The 26,037-nt window shown below is 45.0% G+C and overlaps 1 protein-coding gene across 1 annotated transcript in view; it reads right to left on the reverse strand.

Annotated features, from left to right (window-relative positions):
• LOC110489662 (vascular endothelial growth factor receptor 1) overlaps nucleotides 1-26,037 on the reverse strand; it is a 69,009-nt gene that overhangs the window by 13,630 nt on the left and 29,342 nt on the right. Inside the window, exons 11-15 of the mRNA XM_036943824.2 lie at nucleotides 19,156-19,279; nucleotides 12,178-12,286; nucleotides 6,108-6,557; nucleotides 2,564-2,710; nucleotides 1,207-1,338 (exon numbers count right to left, since the gene is read on the reverse strand). Coding sequence (XP_036799719.2) covers nucleotides 1,207-1,338; nucleotides 2,564-2,710; nucleotides 6,108-6,557; nucleotides 12,178-12,286; nucleotides 19,156-19,279 — 962 coding nt within the window. The remainder of the gene's footprint in view (nucleotides 1-1,206; nucleotides 1,339-2,563; nucleotides 2,711-6,107; nucleotides 6,558-12,177; nucleotides 12,287-19,155; nucleotides 19,280-26,037) is intronic.

Below are 26,037 nucleotides of genomic sequence, written 5' to 3' on the forward strand. Positions count from 1 at the left end.
TAGCCTCAACTGACGGGGCAGCAGAGTGGGGCTTCAGAAGATATAGAAATAGCCTCAGCTGACGGGGCAGCAGAGTGGGGCTTCAGAAGATATAGAAATAGCCTCAGTTGACGGGGCAGCAGAGTGGGGCTTCTGAAGATATAGAAATAGCCTCAGTTGACGGGGCAGCAGAGTGGGGCTTCTGAAGATATAGAAATAGCCTCAGTTGACGGGGCAGCAGAGGGGGGCTTCTGAAGATATAGAAATAGCCTCAGTTTACGGGGCAGCAGAGTGGGGCTTCCGAGGGAAATCAAAAAGGGAGACAGCTTCCTTCCTGATTTATCAGAACACAACAACACTGAGCCACTCCTCTCCATGGTCAGGCTAGGGAGCTTCCTTCCTGACTTATCAGAACACAACAACACTCAGCCACTCCTCTCCATGGTCAGGCTAGGGAGCTTCCTTCCTGACTTATCAGAACACAACAACACTGAGCCACTCCTCTCCATGGTCAGGCTAGGGAGCTTCCTTCCTGACTTATCAGAACACAACAACACTCAGCCACTCCTCTCCATGGTCAGGCTAGGGAGCTTCCTTCCTGACTTATCAGAACACAACAACACTCAGCCACTCCTCTCTATGGTCAGGCTAGGGAGCTTCCTTCCTGACTTATCAGAACACAACAACACTGAGCCACTCCTCTCCATGGTCAGGCTAGGGAGCTTCCTTCCTGACTTATCAGAACACAACAACACTCAGCCACTCCTCTCCATGGTCAGGCTAGGGAGCTTCCGCTAGCTGCTACTCAGTGAGTGGGTCCTTCAAACAGGGGTGACTTACACTGTAGTCCAGCCTCTACTGGAAAGGACTGGGTCACGCACCAAAGACTCTCTAAAGAAGGGAAAATCAATCAAGACGTATAAGGATAGCAGCACTATCTAAAGCAGTGTCTCGTTTTGTCTTTAATACTGACCCTATTAGCTGAGGTTTTACTCTTCACCCTTGTTATAGTAGATCATGATTAGATGACTGTTATATGTATAAGGTTGATAATCTAATTGGTTGTCATTGGTACCCTTTAACACCCACATCCCGGCTATCACAAGAGTGTTTATCCACAGGCACCAACATGACCAAATATGGAAGACCATCTTGGATGGTTATAGAACGAGAGAGGAGAGAGAGTTGAGTTTATTCCACAGTTACTATTGGTCAATGGATCCTTACTGTGAACCCAGATGTAGGCGGAGCTCTCAGCAGAGCCTCTCTCATTGGTTGCCTGGCAGGTGTACAGACCCTGGTCCTCCACTGTGATTCGGTCAATGTGGAGGTTCTCGCCTCCTTGTGCTATGACGATACCTGCACATGAGAAACAGAACGTGTCACAGTCATTTCCCAACACCAACTTCAGGAGTCTCATTCTCAACAGTTTGAAGAGGATTCCTCTCTCATCTTCCTGTCTTTATTCTGATTTATTCAGATCAGTGCCGGTGAAGTGAGAAAGAGGAGGAGAGGAAGTCATTTTAGACTATTGACACTCCAAGTCACCAAGCAACTCAACTTTCACTGTTGTAATATTCCCATATATATAGTGAACAAAAATATAAACACAACACGTAAAAGTTCCCATGTTTCAAGAGCTGAAATTAAAGATCTCAGAAATGTTCCACACGCACAACAAGCGGCAGGGTAGCCTAGTGGTTAGAGTGTTGGACTAGTAACCGGAAGGTTGCAAGTTCAAATCCCTGAGCTGACAAGGTACAAATCTGTTGTTCTGTCCCTGAACAGACAGTTAACCCACTGTTCCTAGGCCGTCATTGAAAATAAGAATTTGTTCTTAACTGACTTGCTTAGTTAAATAAAGGTTAAAAAAATATATCTCAAATTTTGGGCACAAATGTGTTTACATCCTTGTTTCTCCTTAACATCCTCGTTTCTCCTTTGCCAAAATAATCCATCCACCTGACAGGTGTGGCATATCAAGAAGCTGATTAAACAGCATGATCATTACACAGGTGCACATGGTTCTCGGGACAATCAAAGGTAAAAACGTGCTGTTTTGTCACACAACACGATGCCACAGATGTCTCAAGTTTTGAGGGAGTGTGCAATTGGTATGCTGACTGCAGGAATGTTCACCAGAGCTGTTGCCAGAGATGTTAATTTCTCTACCATAAGCCGCTTCCAATGTTGTTTTAGAGAATTTGTCAGTACGTCCATTTGGCAGTGCGCCCAGGACCTCTACATCTGGCTTCTTCACCTGCAGGATTGTCTGAGACCAGCCACCCGGACAGCTGAGGAGTACTTCTGTCTCTAATAAAGACGTTTTGTGGAGATAAACTCATTCTGATTGGCTGGACCTGGCTCCCCAGCGGGTTGGCCTATGCCCTCCCAGGCCCACCAATGGCTGCGCCTCTGCCCTGTCATGTGAAATCTATAGATTAGGGCCTAATGAATTTATTTCAATTGACTGATTTCCTTATGAACTGTAATCTCAGCAAAATCGTTGAAATTGTTGCATGTTGCGTTTATATTTTTGTTCAGTATAGTTAAGACGGGGATGTAAGATCACTGTGCCTCCCACCTGATCCCTGAAGCAGTGTGTGTTGGTCCTTGTACCATGTGATGAATGGGCGTGGCACTCCGTGGGCGCGGCAGCTGAGTGTCACTGAGCTGCTGATGTTCACGCTGCAGTCAGACAGATTCTGTAACAGCACCGGAGCCTCCAGTACTGTGGGAAAACACACACCATGAGTGTGTGTGTGATTAGGTGTGCATGTGAGAGAGAGAGATTTGTGTGTGTGCGAGCGAGCGTTTGTGTGTGAGTGTGTCTGTTTGCACGGGTGTGTGTGCGCGTGTGTGTGTGTATCACAAAATATTGAGTTACTTCAATGTCAAGAGAACAGAACAGATGAGTCATAAGTCGTACAGAAGGCCCATGAACAGTCATACAGTAGGCCCATGAACAGTCATACAGTAGGCCCATGAACAGTCATACAGTAGGCCCATGAATAGAATTAGTGTTTTTCCTTTTCTTTCTATACAAATCGAACGCAGGGATATTTGACATCCGTCCCCTGACCCCTGCCACGCTCTGACCACAATGTGTGTGTTAGTGACACATTTCTGTGTGAGTGTATGTGTGTGTGTTTCAGCTGACCTGGGTTCCTCTTGGGTTTGTAGTAGTAACCTTAAAACCACTCAATTTGAAACATGACTCACCACCTAGACGACAAAGACTACAATTGGATGACACCCTGCCCCCCCTCTCGCTGTCTCTCTCTAGTTAAAAGCCCATGGGGGTCTTTGAGAGGAAGTTTATGCGTTGAGGTATGGTGAGCAGCAGCAGTAAAATAAATGAATAAAAGAGACTTAAGTAATGTGGGACTGATTGTTGTTTCCCATATCTTCCTCCAGGAGAACAATTGATGATTGTCTGTGAGTCCGTGGTTTGACAGTGTCTGATTGGCTGATTGTTCCTCTGGCCCTGTGAAGGGGCCTGTAAATGTGGCATTGTGGGAAGTGCCATTGTGTCCTCTTCCTCCTGACGAGGGAGCATTCCCACGTGAAAGAAAGAGGTGCAGGGAGAGAGAGAGCAGGGGAGCAGACAGGCAGGGAGAAAGAGAGCAGGAGAGCAGACAGACAGGGAGAAAGAGGTGCAGGGAGAAAGAGAGCAGGGGAGCAGACTGGCAGGGAGAAAGACAGCAGGAGAGCAGACTGGGACAGGAGAGCAGACTGGGACAGGAGAGCAGACTGGGACAGGAGAGCAGACTGGGACAGGGAGAAAGAGCGCAGGAGAGCAGACTGGGACAGGAGAGCAGACTGGGACAGGGAGAAAGAGAGCAGGAGAGCAGACTGGGACAGGGAGAAAGAGAGCAGGAGAGCAGACTGGCAGGGAGAAAGAGAGCAGGAGAGCAGACTGGGACAGGAGAGCAGACTGGGACAGGGAGAAAGAGAGCAGGAGAGCAGACTGGGACAGGGAGAAAGAGAGCAGGAGAGCAGACTGGCAGGGAGAAAGAGAGCAGGGGAGCAGACTGGCAGGGAGAAAGAGTGCAGGAGAGCAGCCTGGGACAGGAGAGCAGACTGGGACAGGGAGAAAGAGAGCAGGAGAGCAGACTGGGACAGGAGAGCAGACTGGCAGGGAGAAAGAGAGCAGGAGAGCAGACTGGCAGGGAGAAAGAGAGCAGGAGAGCAGACTGGCAGGGAGAAAGAGAGCAGGAGAGCAGACTGGCAGGGAGAAAGAGAGCAGGAGAGCAGACTGGCAGGGAGAAAGAGAGCAGGAGAGCAGACTGGGACAGGGAGAAAGAGAGCATGAGAGCAGACTGGGACAGGGAGAAAGAGAGCAGGAGAGCAGACTGGGACAGGGAGAAAGAGAGCATGAGAGCAGACTGGCAGGGAGAAAGAGAGCAGGAGAGCAGACTGGCAGGGAGAGAGAGAGCAGGAGAGCAGACTGGCAGGGAGAGAGAGAGCAGGAGAGCAGACTGGCAGGGAGAAAGAGGTGCAGGGAGAAAGAGAGCAGGAGAGCAGACAGGCAGGGAGAAAGAGAGCAGGGGAGCAGACTGGGACAGGGAGAAAGAGAGCAGGAGAGCAGACTGGGACAGGGAGAAAGAGAGCAGGGGAGCAGACTGGGACAGGGAGAAAGAGAGCAGGAGAGCAGACTGGCAGGGAGAAAGACAGCATGAGAGCAGACTGGGACAGGGAGAAAGAGAGCAGGAGAGCAGACTGGGACAGGGAAAAAGAGAGCAGGGGAGCAGACTGGGACAGGGAGAAAGAGAGCAGGAGAGCAGACTGGCAGGGAGAAAGACAGCAGGAGAGCAGACTGGGACAGGGAGAAAGAGAGCAGGGGAGCAGACAGGTAGGGAGAAAGAGAGCAGGAGAGCAGACAGGTAGGGAGAAAGAGAGCAGGAGAGCAGACTGGCAGGGAGAAAGAGGTGTATCACTGTGTGTGTGTAGGTGTATCACTGTGTGTGTGTGTAGGTGTATCACTGTGTGTGTGTAGGTGCATCACTGTGTGTGTGTAGGTGTATCACTGTGTGTGTAGGTGTATCACTGTGTGTGTGTAGGTGTATCACTGTGTGTGTGTAGGTGTATCACTGTGTGTGTGTAGGTGTATCACTGTGTGTGTAGGTGTATCACTGTGTGTGTAGGTGTATCACTGTGTGTGTGTAGGTGTATCACTGTGTGTGTGTAGGTGTATCACTGTGTGTGTGTAGGTGTATCACTGTGTGTGTGTAGGTGTATCACTGTGTGTGTGTAGGTGTATCACTGTGTGTGAACGTGAGTGTTTATGTACATACCAGGTGCTGAAGGAATGGTGTTATTCCCATAAAATGTAAAGGGACATCGCCAATCCATTAAATTCATCAAAGCAATTCTGCTGAGTTGAAATGACAGGTGTGAGTACGTCTATGAGTATGTTGATATGAGTATTACCCTGTTTGTCCATGGATGAGTGAATGTGTCATAGTAATGACAATAATGATGATAATGATGATGGTAATGACGACGATAATTATGATGTTAACGATGATGGTAAAGATAACGATGATGAAAATGATGATGTAACGATGATGAAAATGATGATGATGATGATGGTAACGATGATGAAAATGATGATGATGATGGTAATGATGATAAAAATGATGATGATGATGGTAACGATGATGAAAATGATGATGATGATGTAACGATGATGAAAATGATGATGGTAACGATGATGAAAATGATAATGATGATGGTAACGATGATGAAAATGATGATGATGATGGTAACGATGATGAAAATGATGATGGTAACGATGATGAAAATGATAATGATGATGTAACGATGATGAAAATGATAATGATGATGTAACGATGATGAAAATGATGATGGTAACGATGATGAAAATGATAATGATGATGTAACGATGATGAAAATGATGATGGTAATGATGATGAAAATGATAATGATGATGGTAACGATGATGAAAATGATGATGGTAATGATGATGAAAATGATAACGATGATGGTAACGATGATGATAATGGTAATGATGATTGTAACGATGATGATAATGAAGACGGTAATGATGATGGTAATGATGATGATGATCAGAGTGGTCCTGTGTGAGAGGTCAGAGGGCTCACCTGTGACGTCCACCTGTGTGTCCAGATGTGTGTTCTGTCCTGTCAGCAGGTGATTGGCGGAGCAGCGGTAGGTTCCAGAATCCCCCGCCGTCAGGTTGCTAAGCAATAGACTCAGAGTGTCAGAAAACTCTCCTGAGGACAGGTCACCACCCAGGGAGGGGGTCGGGGGTGTGGCCTCTCCTGAGGACAGTTCACCACCCAGGGAGGGGGTCGGGGGTGTGGCCTCTCCTGAGGACAGTTCACCACCCAGGGAGGGGGTCGGGGGTGTGGCCTCTCCTGAGGACAGTTCACCACCCAGGGAGGGGGTCGGGGGTGTGGCCTCTGCTGGGTCAGTCACCCGTTGCCATGAAAAATTGGTGTACAGGTGCTTATTGGCTACGCAGGTGAGGTGTAGGTCTCCTCCCTCCCTTGGCTCATCCTCCTGACTCACACTGAAGCCTCCTGGGACGTCTGTGAGAGGGAGGGAGGGGGGAGACAGAGAGGGAGGGGGAGAGAGGAGAAGGAGAGAGGGGGGAGGGAGAGAGGGAAATAGAGAGGGAGAATGGGAGGTAAGGAGGGAGAGAGGGAAAGAGAGTGAAAGGGAGGTAAGGTAGGAGGGAAGGAGGGAGAGAGGGAGGGAGGAGGAAGGGAGGGAGAGAGGGAAAGAGAGTGAAAGGGAGGGAGGGAGAGTGTTAGGGTGGTAAGGTAGGAGGGAGGGAGGGAGGGATGGAGAGTGTTAGGGTGGTAAGGTAGGAGGGAGGGAGGGTGTTAGGGTGGTAAGGTAGGAGGCAGGGAGGGAGGGATGGAGAGTGTTAGGGTGGTAAGGTAGGAGGGAGGGAGGGTGTTAGGGTGGTAAGGTAGGAGGCAGGGAGGGATGGAGGGAGAGTGTTAGGGTGGTAAGGTAGGAGGGAGGGAGGGAGGGAAAGAGAGAGAAAGGGAGGGAGGGAGGGAAAGAGAGAAAAAGGGAGGTAAGGGAGGGAGGGAGGGAGGGAGGGAGGGAGGGAGGGAAAGAGAATTAAAGGGAGGTAAGGAGGCAGGGAGGGAGGGAAAGAGAGTGAAAGGGAGGTAAGGTAGGAGGGAAGGTGGGAGAGAGGGAGAGAGGGAAAGAAAGTGAAAGGGAGAGAGAGGGATGCAGAGATTCAGTTCCTATTCAAGCCACTCTGGTCTATACCTCTCTATACAAACAGCTCTGATAACCTGTTTAACCCCACGACAAACCTCCCTGCCCACCATCTCACTAGACCTCCAACGAATCTGAATCCTACTCTCAAGTGTTGACCAAGCCGCCATTTTCTTAACCTTTGATGACAATGTTGAATAGCTATTGTGGGTAAAAGCAGCCAGAGAAATACAGTGAAAAGGCCTTTTATTTACTCTAGCTATTTGACACTTCCTGTGGAAACGGCTCTAGGGTTTCCTGATGGCAGATAGTGTTTATCTTTCCCGAACACCCCTAGGTCTCCCGAAATAAAGAGGGCCTGGCGGCCCAGGGAAGTGACTCGATAACAGCCCCAGGTTCCTGTTGCACTCAAAAACACACATTCACACACACACACAGGGGACAACACACACACACACAGGGGACAACACACACACATACACCCACACAGGGGACAACACACACACACAGGGGACAACACACACATGGGACAACACACACACACACACACACACACATACAGGGGTAACATACACAGGGGACAACACAAACACACAGGGGACAACACACACACACACACACACACACACACACACACACACACACACACACACACACACACACACACACACACACACACACACACACAGGGGTAACATACACAGGGGACAACACAAACACAAACACACACACGGGGCGACACAAATACAAATACACAGCAGACAACACATACTCACGCACACACACACAGGATCCAACTCACACTAGCACACAGACAGGGATAATACACACAAGGGAAAAGCGCCAACCACCTCTGTCCTATCTCTATTGTAACATATTGACATACAGTACCAGTCAAAGGTTTGGACACAACTACTCATTCAAGTGTTTTTCTTTATTTTTTAAAAACTATTTTCTACATTGTAGAATAATAGTGAAGACATTAAAACTATAAAATAACACATATGGAATCATGTAGTAATCAAAATATATAATATTAGTGATTCTTCGAAGTAGCCACTCGGAATGCTTTTCCAACAGTCTTGAAGGAGTTCCCACATATGCTGAGCACTTGTTTGCTGCTTTTCCTTCACTCCGCGGTCTAACTCATTCCAAACCATCTCAATTGGGTTGTGGTCGGGTGATTGGGGAGGCCAGGTCATCTGATGCAGCACTCCACCACTCTCCTTCTTGGTCAAATAGCCCTTACACAGCCTGGAGATGTGTTAGATCATTGTCCTGTTGAAAAACAAATGAGAGTCCCACTAAGCCCAAACCAGAATGGATGGCGTATCGCTGCAGAATGCTGTGGTAGCCACGCTGATTAAGTGTACCTTGAATTCTAAATAAATCACAGACAGTGTCACCAGCAAAGCACCCCCACACCATCACACCTCCTCCTCTATGCTTCATGGTTTGAACCACACGCGGAGATCGTCCGTTCACCTACTCTGCATCTCACAAAGCCATGGCGGTTTGAACCAAAAATCTAAAATTTGGACTCCTCAGACCAAAAGACAGATTTCCATCGGTCTAATGTCCATTGCTCGTGTTTCTTGGCCCAAGCAAGTCTCTTCTTCTTATTGGTGTCCTTTAGTAGTGGTTTATTTGCAGCAATTCAACCACAAAGGCCTAATTCACACAGTCTCCTCTGAACAGTTGGTGTTGAGATGCGTCTGTTATTTGAACTCTGTGAAGCAGTAATTTGAGCTGCAATTTCTGAGGCTGGTAACTCTAATGAACTTATCCTCTGCAGCAGAGGTAACTCTGGGTCTTCCTTTCCTGTGGTGGTCCTCATGAGAGCCAGTTTCATCATAACGCTTGATGGTTTTTGCGACTGCACTTGAAGAAACTTTCAAACTTCTTAAAATGTTCTGTATTGACTGACCTTCATGTCTTAAAGTAATGATGGACTGTTGTTTCTCCTTGCTTATTTGAGCTGTTTTTGCCATAATATGGAGTTGGTCTTTTAACAAGTTGGGCTATCTTCTCTATAGCACCCCTAACCTGTCACAAAACAACTGATTGGCTCAAACTCATTTGCATTTGTATTTATTTGTAATTATTATGGATCCGGGGTCAAGCAAAATGAAGGCAGTTATACAATTTTAAAAACATTACAATACATTCATAACAGAACTCACAACACACTAAGTGTGCCCTCAGGCCCATACTAGGCACATATCTACAACACAAAATCCTTGTGTACGTGTGTGTATAGTGCGTATGTTATCATGTGTGTGTATGCATGTGTCAGTACCTTTGTTTATGTTACTCACAGTCCCCACTGTTCCATAAGGTGTATTTTTACCTTGTTTTTAAATATACATTTTACTGCTGCATCAGTTACCTGGTGTGGATTAGAGTTCCATGTAGTCATGGCTCTATGTAGTACTGTGCGCCTCCCATAGTCTGATCTGGACTTAGGGACTATGAAGAGACCTCTGGTGGCATGTCTTGTGGGGTATGCATGGGGTGTCCGAGCTGTGTGCTAGTATTTTAAACAGACAGCTTGGTACATTCAGCTTGTCAACACCTCTTACAAAAACAAGTAATGAGGAAGTTAATCTCTCTTCCACTTTGAGCCATGAGAGATTGACATGCATGTCATTAATGTTAGCTCTCCGTGTACTTTTAAGGGCCAGCCGTGCTGCCCTGTTCTGAGCCAACTGCAATTTTCTCAAGTCCCTGTTTGTGGCACCTGACCACACGACTGAACAGTAGTCCAGATGTGACTAAACCAGGGCCTGTAGGACCTGCCTTGTTGATAGTGTTGTTAAGAAGGCAGCACAGCGCTTTATCATGGACAGACTTCTCCCCATTTTAGCTACAGTTGTGTCAATATGTTTTGACCATGACAGTTTACAATCCAGGGTTACTCCAAGCAGTTTAGTCACCTCAACTTGCTCAATTTCCACATCATTCATTACGATATGTAGTTGAGGTTAAGGTTTAGTGAATGTTTTGTCCCAAATACAATGCTTTTAGTTTTGGAAATATTTAGGACTAACTTATTCCTTGCTACCCATTCCGAAACTAACTGCAGCTCTTTGTTAAGTGTTACAGTCATTTCAGTTGCTGTAGTAGCTGACGTGTATAGTGTTGAGTCATCCGCATACATAGACACACTGGCCTAACTCAAAGCCAGTGGAATGTCGTTAGAAAGATTGAAAAAAAGCAAGGGGCCTAAACAGCTACCCTGGGGAATTCCTGCTTCTAACGGGATTATGTTTGAGAGGCTTCCATTAAGAACACCCTCTGTGTTCTGTCAGAAAAGTAAGGGGGTGTAAAGCCATAACACATATGTTTTTCCAGCAGCAGACAATGATCGATAATGTCAAAAGCTGCACTGAAGTCTAACAAGACAGCCCCCACAATCATTTTCTTATCAATTCCTCTCAGCCAATAAACAATCATTTGTGTAAGTGCCATGCTTGTTGAGTGTCCATCCCCATATGTGTGCTGAAAGTCTGTTGCCAATTTGTTTACTGTGAAATTGCATTGTATCTGGTCAAACACAATTTTTTCCAGAAGGGTTGTTACTAAGGGTTGGTAACAGGCTGTTTGGTCGGCTATTTGAGCCAGTAAGGTGGGCTTTACTATTCTTGGGTAGCGGAATGACTTTAGCTTCCCTCCAGGCCTGAGAGCACACACTTTCTAGTAGGCTTAGATTGAAGATGAGGCAAATAGGAGTGGCAATATTGTCCGCTATTTTCCTCAGTAATTTTCCATCCAGATTGTCAGACCCCAGTGGCTTGTCATTGTTGATAGACAACAATAGTTTTTTCACCTCTTCCACACTGGCTTTATGGAATTCAAAAGTACAATTCTTCTCTTTACTAATTTGGTCAGATATACTTGGATGTGTAGTGTCAGTGTTTGTTGCTGGAATATCATCCCTAAGTTTGTTTATCTTTCCAATGAAAAGGTCATTAAAGTAGTTGGCAATATCAGTGGGTTTTTGTGATAAATGAGCCATCTGATTCAATGAATGATGGAGCCGAGATGGCTTTAAGAAGGAAATAAATTCCACAAATTAACTTTTAACAAGGCACACCTGTTGAAATGCATTCCAGGTGACTACCACATGAAGCTGGTTGAGAGAATGCCAACAGTATGCAAAGCTGTCATCAAGGCAACGGGTGGCTACTTTGATGAATTTCAAATATGAATTAGATGTTGATTTGTTTAACACTTTTTTGGTTACTACATGATTCCATATGTGTTATTTTATAGTTCTGATGTCTTCACTATTATTCTGCAATGTAGAAAATAGTAAAAATAAAGAAAAACCCTTAAATGAGTAGATGTGTCCAAACTTTTGACTGGTATATCCACACAAAAATCCACACACACAATCATCAATGTGTTTGATTTTAGATGGACATCACAGTGACTCAGAAAGAGTGGGGGAGGAATTGAGACAGTGAGAGAAACAAAGGACAAGAGGAAGAGAAAGAGATAGAGTGAATTAAATGAGAAAGAGGAAGAGACTGGGAGAGATGGGTGAGACATAGTTAGTCATTGATAGATTTTACATTGTGACACATCTACAGATGTAGGATCTTAATTTGAGACAGTTTGCAACAGCAGAAAAATAATCCGCAGGAATAGGAAATTGAATTATTATGTGGATTGTAATGAATGGACATTTTTTTTGTAGGGGTTGATACATTTTTTGTAAGGGTAAATCAAGTCTGACATTATAAACTGGAAATTACAAAATGTAGAATAATTTTCCTTTTTATACCTTGAATACACTACAAGTTTGCATTTCCTGTAGTGCAGGAAAGTTTTGGTAACAAAAGAGTGATCAAATTAAGATCCTACATCTGTATACACTAATGTATTCAATGGTGCACATACTGGTAGTACTATACTGCAAGTCATAATGATGGATGTAGTTTGTGGTGTGAAGTCATTGTACTGTACCTGTTATATAGAAGGGCATGTCCAGCTCATCCTTGCCCACAGAACTAGAGGCAATACAGCGATACACGCCGGACACAAACGCCTCAGCAACCATCAAAACCCCCACGGTCTGTGGGAAACACACACACACACACACATACACACACAGCCACACACACACACACACACACACACACACACACACACACACACACCCACAAACAGCCACACACACACACACACACACACACACACACACACACACACACACACACACACACACACACACACACACACACACACACACACACAGACACACACACACACACACACACACAGCCACACACTTTACCTCTGCTGCCACCGATAACAGAGGTCACATTTGACATTTTCCATTGAGAAGACAATAGAGGTATGTGAACCAGCCCTACTGCCCACCTCCAGACCACAGGGAAGCTAAACACATTACACACTCTCCATTAACCCTACCCTACACTACCATCAGACAGCATCCCTAGCCGCGTACTCAGAATATGCACAGACCAGCTGGCTGGAGTGTTTACAGACATAGTCAATCTCTCCCTATCCCAGTCTGCTGTCCCCACTGGCTTCAAAATGTCCCCCATTGTTCCTGTACCTAAGAATATAAGAAAATAAAGTTGTATTGATCACATACACATATTTAGCAGATGTTATTGTGGGTGTATCGAAATGCTTGTGTTCCTAGCTCCAACAGTGCAGTAGTATCTAACAATACACAACTATACACACACATCTTCAAGTAAAAGAGCAGAATTAAGAAATATTAAGATGAACAATGTCGGAATGGCATTGGCTAAAATACAATAGAATAGAATACAGTATATATGAAATGAGTAAAGCAGTACGTAAACATTATTAAAGTGACTAGTGTTTCATTATTAAAGTGACCAGTGATTCCATGTCTATGTATATAGGGCAGCAGCCTCTAAGGTACAGGGATTATTAAACCGGTGGTAGCCGGCTAGTGATGGCTATTTAACAGCTGTTTTTCAGTCTCTTGGTCACAGCTTTGATGAACCTGCACTGAGTTCGCCTTCTGGATGGTAGCGGGGTGAACAGGCCGTGGCTCGGGTGATTGATGACCTTGATGACACACAATATCCCACAATGACGAAGCACAAAAACAGGTTTTTAGAAATGTTTGCACATTAATAAAAAATAAAAAACAGAAATACCTTATTTACATAATTATTCAAACCCTTTGCTATGACACTCTAAATTGAGCTCAGGTGCATCCTGTCTCATTGATCATCCTTGAGATGTTTCTACAACTTCATTGGAGTCCACCTGTGATAAATTAAATGATTGAACCTGATTTGGAAAGGCACACACCTGTCTATACAAGGTCCCACAGTTGACCGTGCATTTCAGAGCATAAACCAACCCATGAGGTCGAATGAATTGTCTGTAGAGCTCCGAGACAGGATTGTGTCGAAGCACAGATCTGGGGAAGGGTACCAAAACATTTATGTAGCATTGAAGATCCCCAAGAACACAGTGGCAGCCATTATTTTTTAAATGGAGGAAGTTTGGAACCACCAAGACTCTTCCTAGAGCTGGCCGCCCGGCCAAACTGAGCAATTGGGGGAGAAGTACCTTGGTCAGGGAGGTGACAAAGAACCCGATGGTCACTCTGGCAGAGCTCCAGAGTTCCTCTGTGGAGATGGGAGAACCTTCCAGAAGGACAACCATCTCTGCAGCACTCCACCAATCAGGCCTTTATGGTAGAGTGGCCAGACAGAAGCCACTCCTCAGTAAAAGACTCATGACAGCGCACTTGGAGTACGCCAAAAGTCACCTAAAGGACTCTCAGTGAAGATGGCGCCGGAGAGGATGGCTTCCATTTTTTTGGCTGTTAACCAATCATGCTATTTTGTTCGTTTTTTCGCATTGTTTGTAACTTATTTTGTACATAATGTTGTTGCTACCATCTCTTATGACCGAAAAGAGCTTCTGGACATCAGAACTGCGATTACTCACCTCGAATTGGACAAATCTTTTTTTTTTCTTTTTCTTTTTTTCTTTTTTTTTTTTACCCCTTTTTCTCCCCAATTTCGTAGTATCCAATTGTTGTAGTAGCTACTATCTTGTCTCATCGCTACAACTCCCGTACGGGCTTGGGAGAGACGAAGGCTGAATGTCATGCGTCCTCCGATACACAACCCAACCAGCCATACTGCTTCTTAACACAGCGCTCATCCAACCCGGAAGCCAGCCGCACCAATGTGTCGGAGGCTACACCGTGCACCTGGCAACCTTGGCTAGCGCGCACTGCGCCCGGCCCGCCACAGGAGTTGCTGGTGCCCGATGAGACAAGGATATCCCTACCGACCAATCCCTCCCTAACCCGGACGACGCTAGGCCAATTGTGCGTCGCCCCACGGACCTCCCGGTCGCGGCCGGTTACGACAGAGCCTGGGCGCGAACCCAGGGACTCTGATGGCACAGCTGGCGCTGCAGTACAGCGCCCTTAACCACTGCGCCACCCGGGAGGCTCAAATAATTTTTCTTAATTGGGTCGGACAGGAATGATATACTCCAAACACCCGAACAGGCCCTCATCCTCGTCATTCGCTGGAAAAAGACACTGTGATTTCGCGGAAAGAAATCGGGGTGCCTTGTGAAGATCAGGCGATGAGTGGCTAATCTGCCTTTGCCATCCGTACTGTTAGCCAAAGTTCAACCTGAAAGCACGTATATCCTACCAATGGGACAATCCTCAAAAAAGGTTCTACAGCTGCACCATCGAGAGCATCTTAACTGGTTGAATCATGGCCTGGTATGGCAACTGCTCGGCCTCCGACCGCAAGGCACTACAGAGGGTAGTGTGAACGGCCCATTACATCACCGGGGCCAAACGTCCTGTCATCCAGGACCTCTATACCAGGCGGTGTCAGAGGAAGGCCCTAAAAATTGTCAAAGACTCCAGCCACCCTAGTCATAGGCTGTTTTCTCTGCTACCGCATGGCAAGCTGTACCGGAGCGCCAAGTCTAGGTCCAAGAGGTTTCTAAACAGCTTCTACCCCCAAGCTATAAGACTCCTGAACATCTAATCAAAATGCTACCCAGACTATTTACATTGCCCCCCCCCCTCAACGCTGCTGCTACTCTCTGTTATTATCTATGTATAGTCACTTTAATAACTCTACCTACATGTACATATTACCTCAACTAACCAGTGCCCCCACACATTGACTCTGTACCGATACCCCCCTGTATATAGTATTGTTATTGTTGTTTTACTGCTGTTCTTTAATTACTTGTTTAATTAATTGTTGGTTGGGGGCTCTCGTAAGTAAGCATTGTACTGTATTCGGTGCATGTGACTAATAAAAATGTATTTGATTTGATTAGCATTGATGTTTTTCTGATCTTGTATGGTTGAAAGAGTGAGAAGGACATCAACATACAGACCCTCATCGGGATTTCCAAAAGCTCCAAAGACTTTCTTTAAGGCATTGTCCACCAGCCTGTCTCTCCAATTGGAGCAAGACATCTGTGTCTTGGGTCCTTGCTCTCCTTCTCCCAAATGTTCATCCTCTGGTAGGATTCACGGAAGAACACAGCTATGTTGTTAATGAGAGAAAAAATTACCCACTTGCCAAGACACTCTTTGTTGTCTACCAAAACAAGGTTCAACATGTGTGCATAGCACCACACATGCACTTGATTGGTGGACTATGCAGAGAGCAGGGCAGAGAAGCCTTTATACTAGTCTTGCATATTGGAGACTCCATCAGTGGAATTGCCAAGGCACTTGCTGATGTCAAGCTTCATGTTTTCCAGTACCCAGTACTTCACTGTTATTATCTATGTATAGTCACTTTAATAATTCTACCTACATGTACAGTGCCTTGCGAAAGTATTCGGCCCCCTTGAACTTTGCGACCTTTTGCCACATTTCAGGCTTCAAACATAAAGATATAAAACTTTATTTTTTTGTGAAGTATCAACAACAAGTGGGACACAATCATGAAGTGGAACGACATTTATTGGATATTTCAAACTTTTTTAACAAATCAAAAACTGAAAAATTGGGCGTGCAAAATTATTCAGCCCCTTTACTTTCAGTGCAGCAAACTCTCTCCAGAAGTTCAGTGAGGATCTCTGAATGATCCAATGTTGACCTAAATGACTAATGATGATAAATACAATCCACCTGTGTGTAATCAAGTCTCCGTATAAATGCACCTGCACTGTGATAGTCTCAGAGGTCCGTTAAAAGCGCAGAGAGCATCATGAAGAACAAGGAACACACCAGGCAGGTCCGAGATACTGTTGTGAAGAAGTTTAAAGCCGGTTTTGGATACAAAAAGATTTCCCAAGCTTTAAACATCCCAAGGAGCACTGTGCAAGCGATAATATTGAAATGGAAGGAGTATCAGACCACTGCAAATCTACCAAGACCTGGCCGTCCCTCTAAACTTTCAGCTCATACAAGGAGAAGACTGATCAGAGATGCAGCCAAGAGGCCCATGATCACTCTGGATGAACTGCAGAGATCTACAGCTGAGGTGGGAGACTCTGTCCATAGGACAACAATCAGTCGTATATTGCACAAATCTGGCCTTTATGGAAGAGTGGCAAGAAGAAAGCCATTTCTTAAAGATATCCATAAAAAGTGTTGTTTAAAGTTTGCCACAAGCCACCTGGGAGACACACCAAACATGTGGAAGAAGGTGCTCTGGTCAGATGAAACCAAAATTGAACTTTTTGGCAACAATGCAAAACGTTATGTTTGGCGTAAAAGCAACACAGCTCATCACCCTGAACACACCATCCCCACTGTCAAACATGGTGGTGGCAGCATCATGGTTTGGGCCTGCTTTTCTTCAGCAGGGACAGGGAAGATGGTTAAAATTTATGGGAAGATGGATGGAGCCAAATACAGGACCATTCTGGAAGAAAACCTGATGGAGTCTGCAAAAGACCTGAGACTGGGACGGAGATTTGTCTTCCAACAAGACAATGATTCAAAACATAAAGCAAAATCTACAATGGAATGGTTCAAAAATAAACATATCCAGGTGTTAGAATGGCCAAGTCAAAGTCCAGACCTGAATCCAATCGAGAATCTGTGGAAAGAACTGAAAACTGCTGTTCACAAATGCTCTCCATCCAACCTCACTGAGCTCGAGCTGTTTTGCAAGGAGGAATGGGAAAAAATGTCAGTCTCTCGATGTGCAAAACTGATAGAGACATACCCCAAGCGACTTACAGCTGTAATCGCAGCAAAAGGTGGCGCTACAAAGTATTAACTTAAGGGGGCTGAATCATTTTGCACGCCCCATTTTTCAGTTTTTGATTTGTTAAAAAAGTTTGAAATATCCAATAAATGTCGTTCCACTTCATGATTGTGTCCCACTTGTTGTTGATTCTTCACAAAAAAATACAGTTTTATATCTCTATGTTTGAAGCCTGAAATGTGGCAAAAGGTCGCAAAGTTCAAGGGGGCCGAATACTTTCGCAAGGCACTGTACATACTACCTCGACACCGGTGCCCCCGCACATTGACTCTGTAGCGGTACCCCCTGTATAAAGCCTCGCTATTGTTATTTTACTGCTGCTCTTTAATTATTAGTTATTTTTATCTCTTACTTTTTGGGGGGTATTTTCTTAAAACTGCATTGTTGGTTAAGGGCTTGTAAGTAAGTAATTCGGGGCATGTGACAAATAGAATTTGATTTGATTTGGAGGCCAGTCAGGATCGAGGGAAAGATGAACGGAGCAAAGTGCAGAGAGATCCTAGATGAAAACCTGCTCCAGTGCGCTCAGGACCTCTGACTGGGGCGAAGGTTCACCTTCCAACAGGACAACGACCCTAAGCGCACAGCCAAGACAACACAGGAGTGGATTCAGGAAAAGGCTCTGAATGTCCTAGAGTGGCCCATCCAGAGCCCGGACTTGAACATCTCTGGAGAGACCTGGGAATAGCTCTGCAGCGACGCTCCCCATCCAACCTGACAGAGCTTGAGAGAATCTGCAGTGAAAAATGGGAGAAACTGCCCAAATACAGATGTGCCAAACAAATACAGGTGTGCCAAGACTCAAGGCTGTAATCGCTGCCAAAGGTGCTTCCACAAAGTACTGAGTAAAGGGTCTGAAAGTTTTTTATTTTTTATACATTTGCAAACATTTCTAAAAAACAGTTTTTTCTTTGTCATTATGGGGTATTGTGTCTAGATTAATGAGGGAAAAAATCTAGTTAATGAATTTTAGAATAAGGCTGTATGACAGCGCACTTGGTAACAAAATGTGGAAAGGGGTCTGAATATTTTCTGAATGCACTGTATACTCCGGACTCCGACATTGCTTGTCCTAATATTTCTATATTTCTTAATTCCATTAATTTACTTTAGATTGTTGTGTATTGTTAAATATTACTGCGCTACTGGAGCATGGACACAAGCATTTCACTGCCCCCGCAATAACATCTGCTAAACATGTGTATGCGACCAATACAATTTGATTTGATTTCACTAAGTGTGTGTGTGTGTGCGTGTGTGAGAGAGAGAGTGAGATTAATTGTTGCACTACCATCTCTATGTATACGATATCTGTAGTGTTTGGGTGCTTGATTAAAGTGTTTGATTAAATGGTTGTTGATATACATGTATGATGGTGCCATGTATCTGTGTGTGTGTGTGTGTGTGTGTATGTGTGCGTGTGCGTGTGTGTGTGTATATGTGTGTGTGTGTGTGTGTGTGTGTGTGTGTGTGTATGTGTGCGTGTGTGTGTGTGTGTATGTGTGTGTGCATGTGTGTGTGTGTGTGTGTGTGCGTGTGTGTGTGTGTGCGTGCGTGCGTGCGTGCGTGTATGTGTGTGTGTGTGTGTGTGTGTGTGTGTAATCCATCATGGCTGTGTCAGTGTGCTACGAGTCTCTCTGGGGAAGGTGTTTATAATCACAGCCCCTCCCTCTGTGTCTCTGTCTACCCGCTCCACTGATGGTGTGCTCACCTTATTCTTCCCCTGGAGGACTTCTTGTCTGTGTGTGACACTCAGGATGTGGTTGTGTGTGGAAGTGCCGGGGGCCCTCTCTTTTACGGGGCTCCACATTGAGGAGGACGGGGGGGACACACACCTTGGAGGAAGAGAGGGACAGGGCTCAGCTCAACTGTGTTGACATAGTGAAGTCATGGCTAGCCGGATTTCAAGTGTGTTTGTTCCACAGCTGTGTGCTGCAGGAGGAACAGCGGAGCTTATCATCGCTATTGTGATCGCTATCTTCATCATCATCATCATCCTTATTATGCCGTAATCATACCATCATCATCATCACCATCATCCTCATCATCCTCATCACCACCATCATCCTCATCCTTATTATGCCATAATAATACGTACCATCATCCTCATCCTCATCATCCTCATCCTCACCATCATCCTCATCATCCTCACCACCACCCTCATCCTCATCCTAACCATCATCCTTATTATGCCATAATAATACCTACCATCATCCTCATCTTCACCATCATCCTTATTATGCCATAATAATACCTACCATCATCCTCATCCCCATCATCCTCATCATCACCACCATCCTCATCACCACCACCACCATCATCCTCATCACCACCATCATCCTCATCCTTATTATGCCATAATAATACGTACCATCATCATCCTCATCATCACCACCACCATCATCCTCATCATCATCCTTATTATGCCATAATAATGCCTACCATCATCATCATCATCATAATCCTCATCATCACCATCATCCTCATCATCATCCTCATTATGCCATAATAATACCTACCATGATCATCATCATAATCCTCATCACCACCACCACCATCATCCTCATCATCATCCTTATTATGCCATAATAATACCTACCATCATTATCATCCTCATCATCATCATCCTCATTTAATGCTGGATTGCTTTCCTGTTGTAGTCTTGTCAGTAGTGAGTGTCTATAGCAGTATGTCAGCAGACATTGTTCATCTATGCACAGTAGCATGTAGAGGTGGTATTTGTCTTCATACAATGGGTATCAGAAGTATTCCCCCCCTAGATTTCTTCACATTACAAAGTGGGATTTGTTTTGTCAATGATCTACACAAAATACTCTTAATGTCAAAGTGGATTTTTTTTTTACGATAAAGGAAATACTAATATTCCTTAATTAGATTCATATTCAATACATGTCAGAAACACCTTTGGCTGTGATTACAGCTGTGAGTCATCTTGGGTAAGTCTCTAAGAGCTGTGAGTCATCTTGGGTAAGTCTCTAAGAGCTGAGTCATCTTGGGTAAGTCTCTAAGAGCCGTGAGTCATCTTGGGTAAGTCTCTAAGAGCTGTGAGTCATCTTGGGTAACTCTCTAAGAGCTGTGAGTCATCTTGGGTAAGTCTCTAAGAGCTGTGAGTCATCTTGGGTAAGTCTCTAAGAGCTTCTCACACCTGGACTGTATTTGCCCATTATTCTTAAAAATAATACCCTTAAGCTGCAGCTGGCCCAGAACAGAGCGACACGTTTTGCTCTTAATTGTAATCAGAGGGATGATATAAATACTATGCAGCCAGTCTCTCTTGGCTAAGAGGTGAGGAGAAACTGGCTGCATCACTTCTTCTTTTCATTAGAAACATTAATGTGTTGAAAATCACAAATTGTCTGCATAGTCAATTTCCACACAGCTCTGACACACACACTTATCCCACCAGACATGCCACCAGGGGTCTTTTCACAGTCCCCAAATCACCAGGGGTCTTTTCATAGTCCCCAAATCACCAGGGGTCTTTTCATAGTCCCCAAATCACCAGGGGTCTTTTCATAGTCCCCAAATCACCAGGGGTCTTTTCATAGTCCCCAAATCACCAGGGGTCTTTTCATAGTCCCCAAATCACCAGGGGTCTTTTCATAGTCCCCAAATCACCAGGGGTCTTTTCATAGTCCCCAAATCACCAGGGGTCTTTTCATAGTCCCAAAATCACCAGGGGTCTTTTCATAGTCCCAAAATCACCAGGGGTCTTTTCATAGTCCCCAAATCACCAGGGGTCTTTTCATAGCCCCCAAATCCAGAACAAATGAAAGAAAAAGCGTACAGTATTATATAGAGCCCTTATTGCATAGAACTTCCATTTCATATTGCTCAAATAAACAGCAAACCTGGTTTCAAAAAACAGATAAAGCAACACCTCGTGGCACAACGCCTCTCCCCTATTTGACCTAGATAGTTTGTGTGTTTTCATTGATATGTAGGCTACATGTGCTTTAAAAAAATGTATATAGTTCTGTCTTTGAGCTGTTCTTGTCTAATAATGTTCTGTATTATGTCATGTTTCATGTTCTGTGTGGACCACAGGAAGAGTAGCTGTTGCATTCGCAAAAACTAATGGGGATCCTAATAAAATACCAAATACCAATCCACAATATAATTATTTACTTGACAATGCGTAGAGATATTAAATGTCTGATTTGTTATTGTTATCCATTTACCAATCACTGCTCTGCTTTGAGGTTTTTGAAAAGCTCCCTGGTCTTTGTAGTTGAATCTGTGCTTGAATCTCAATACTTGACTGAGGGACCTTCCAGATGTTGTATGCATGGGGGACAGAGGAAGGGTTAGTCATTTAAAATGTATGAATCCTAAGTTTCCTCCTAGGTCCCTGCCTTTCTATGGAGTTTTTCCTAGGCACCGTGACTTCTACATCTGCATTGCTTGCTGTTTGGGGTTTTAGGCTGGGTTTCTGTAGCACTTCGTTACATCAGCTAATGTAACGAAGCTAATGATTGATTGAATGATGTCAATCCCTATGTTTTCAATCCCTATGAGTCCTTGTAAATGATTATGTGATTTGTTAAGCCACATTGTACACCTGAACTAATTTCTGTTTGCCTAAACAAAGGGGGTGAATACTTATGAAACTACTATATTTGAGTTATTTCATTTGTTAACATTTGTAAAAAATACAAATAAAAACCATTTTCACTTTGACATTATGGAGGATTGTGTGTAGATCAATGCAAACAACCCACACAATTGAATCTATTTCAATCCCACTTTAACACTCAATACTCATTCTTAAAACCATCCCACCATTCATTAACTGTCCATCCTATTCTCCATCATTCCTAGAGGATTACCACTGGGTAATCTGCACCTGAGATATATTTTACAGAGGAACTGGGTAATCTGCACCTGAGATATATTTTACAGAGGAACTGGGTAATCTGCACCTGAGATATATCTTACAGAGGAACTGGGTAATCTGCACCTGAGATATATCTTACAGAGGAACTGGGTAATCTGCACCTGAGATATATCTTACAGAGGAACTGGGTAATCTGCACCTGAGATATATCTTACAGAGGAACTGGGTAATCTGCACCTGAGATATATCTTACAGAGGAACTGGGTAATCTGCACCTGAGATATATCTTACAGAGGAACTGGGTAATCTGCACCTGAGATATATCTTACAGAGGAACTGGGTAATCTGCACCTGAGATATATTTTACAGAGGAACTGGGTAATCTGCACCTGAGATATATCTTACAGAGGAACTGGGTAATCTGCACCTGAGATATATCTTACAGAGGAACTGGGTAATCTGCACCTGAGATATATCTTACAGAGGAACTGGGTAATCTGCACCTGAGATATATCTTACAGAGGAACTCCAATTTAGTATTTTCTTACACCAATATTTTAAAACCTTTCATAATCTCAAATGATCACAAATTGATTCTAGGATTCTAGGATTCTATGATATGCCCAGTGCCCTCCCCTCTGTCCCTTCCTTGGTTGGCTCCTTTCCTCTCCTCCCTCTCCTCTCTCCCCATCCCCCTCTCCTGCCTCTCTCCCATCCTCCCAGTCTCCTCTCAGCTCTCTCTCTCTCTCTCTCTCTCTCTCTGTGCCCATCCCTGGGTGGCTCTTCTCCTCTCCTCTCTCCCCATCCCCCTCTCCCCCATCCTCCCAGTCTTCTCTCTCTCTCTCTCTGTGTGCTCCTCCCTGGGTGGCTCTTCTCCCCTCCCTCCCTCCCTCCCTCCCTCCCTCCCTCCCTCCCTCCCTCCCTCATCTCGCTCTCTGATTGCTCTTCCTCTTGGCAGAGATAGCGAGTGCCCGTGTCCTGTAGGGGCGACCCACCCTGTGCATGACACCAATGGCCCTGACACACACACACACATACCAATCAAACAGCCAACTCTTCCACGCCTCCCCGGAAACACATGCACATGCTTGCACGTACACACACATGCAAGCATACACACACACACATGCAAGCATGCATGCACACACACACAGACATACACACATACAGATGGTTATACATATGTGGACACAAGGTTAGTTAGATGACATAGATCAATACAAACACACACATATAGACATACACACTCATACATGAATACACACTCATACATTCATATAAACACACATAGAAATACAGACTCATCCATTCCACAGACACATTCACACAGTGTGCCTGCCCATGGTGAGATTGTTGGCTTGTCTATGATATTGTATCAGTATTGTATTTAGAGAACCCGCTAAATAACTTACTACCTCGATCTACAAAACATGAAAAGTCGAAAAGTTGGAAGCAACACACAATTTCAAGCAAATTTAATGTAAAAAACATACATTTGATGTAACATTTTAAACAATACATCTTAACAGTTTTCATAAAAATTTGGCATTTATCGTAAGTTAGTCGTATAAAATTATTAAATATTAGATTCATATATTACTCATAGAAAATCTGTATACATGGAATGAATCACATTGGGAGAGACCCGTAGAATGATACCTCAACGTAGATGTCACACACACACGCACACGAGCAGGGACAGACACAGACACACACGAGCAGGGACACACACAGACACACACGAGCAGGGACACACACAGACACACACACAAGCAGGGACACACACAGACGAGCAGGGACGGACACACACACACACACACACACACACACACACACACACACACACACACACACACACACACGAGCAGGGACACACAGACAGACGCACAACCCATAAAAACAGCTTCCTATGCATATATTACACACAGACAAACTATTTTCCGCACAATAAATGGCAATTTAATACATAGATAACATCACACTGGATGACAAATGATTGATATACAGTGAAACGACTTACAAATGACATAAGTTGACATAACATGACATAAGAGGACATATGACTGTCATTGTCTCTGGGTAACTCCTACATGGTAGGTGTCTGATGATCAGTCCCAGAGGAGGACAAAGCACTATCTTGCAATAACAAAGAACTGTAGGGCATCCCATAGCCAACGCACACCCCCCCCCCCCTCTCTCTCTCTCTCCCACTCGCCCATCTGACATGTACAGCTACTTACATAAACAGTAGATGATTTAAAGTCAGAAGAGAACTCACAGCTTTTGTGGATGTCAGAACTACAACAGGATGTCAGGCTCATGTACCCATTATAGTACCACTCTAGGAACACAAGAAGCAGAAGCAGCTCCAGAAAAACATGGCTTTAGTGGATGGATGGAATTGCACTTCTTTCTGGCTCAAAATGTCTGAGAAATGTAACAGTGTAAATAAAATAAAAACTTTAACGAGAAAAGGGGTGTAAAATAAAACCTGGGTAAGAGGAAATAAATAAATATAATAATAACCATTAAAAGCTGATCAGATCATTGTCCTCAGTGTGGTGTGACCTCTCACTCCTCTTCTTCCTCCTCCTCCTCTTCCTCACTGTTCAACAGTGTTCCAGGTCACTGTCCTGCCACCCGCCCCCCTTCCCCTCTCCTCCGAGCCCGAGATCCCAGAAAGCACCAATGTGGGGTTGCGTCGTTGCTGTGCTGTCTGTCATTGAAGGTGCCTGCTGGGGTGGCAATAGGGTGGAGGGGCAGGGAAGGTGGTCCTGAGTGGTGTGGATGGGAGGTGGTGGGGGTGATTCTTCTGATGATGTGTAATGGGGGGGGGGGGCTGGGAAGGTGGTCCTGAGTGGTGTGGATGTGAGGTGGTGGGGGTGATTCTTCTGATGAAGTGTAATGGGGGGGGGGGGGGGGGGTCTCAAGAATAGATCAAGCCCTTGAGGAAGCAGGACTGTGCCACGTTTGAAGACGGAGGGACAATCACGCTGCTGGGAAGCGTCTCGCATCGGGGAGGAAGCCAAACAAGGAGAGGAAAACTGCTCTGATTTTGGCACAGGAAGCCCAGCGAGCCTCCTGCCTGGGCCAGATAAGAGCAGTGCGGTTCCCAGGGCCAGGCCCAGGGTAAGACCAAGTATCCACGACTGGACCCAGGGACACATCCAGCACTAAGGAACCAGACCTAGGACCTAAGGGTGGATCCAGACCCAGACCCAGGCTTTAGACCCACACCCAGCCCTGAGGACACAGGTCCCTATCAGCCTGGCTCAGCCCAGCCCACTGTCCCTGGGCCTCCTCCGGCGCGGTGTCAGGCCCGTGTTCCGCCAGAGCTACAAAGAACAAGGGCCTGGTCAGGATGTGTCTATCATCAGCTATCTATTCACATTCTGAATCACTACTTTAGAACTCTAGAACAGAATTCTAGAACTCTCAGTGCTTTACAGTGTGACCATGAAAACACACAAAATGAAATTGTAAATGAATAGAAAAGACTGCTCATTCTGAACCACAAACCTCTTGTAGCCTACCTGTCTGAATATATACGTTCTTATGAAACAACTACACTGTGTATGCACTGCTGAGGTTAGTGTGTGTGAAAGATGCCAGTTGTTGTTGTCATGCAAAAAGTTACCTGATAAAACTGGTTGTATGAGCCAAGTCAAACTCCCACCCTGTTATATTCCCCACAGAGACACGCTGTCCACATGGTAAGTTGGAAAGGCCAATTTG

This window comes from Oncorhynchus mykiss, chromosome 15 (assembly GCF_057628025.1).
Source record: "Oncorhynchus mykiss isolate SJ-2025 chromosome 15, ASM5762802v1, whole genome shotgun sequence".
NCBI lineage: Eukaryota > Metazoa > Chordata > Actinopteri > Salmoniformes > Salmonidae > Oncorhynchus > Oncorhynchus mykiss.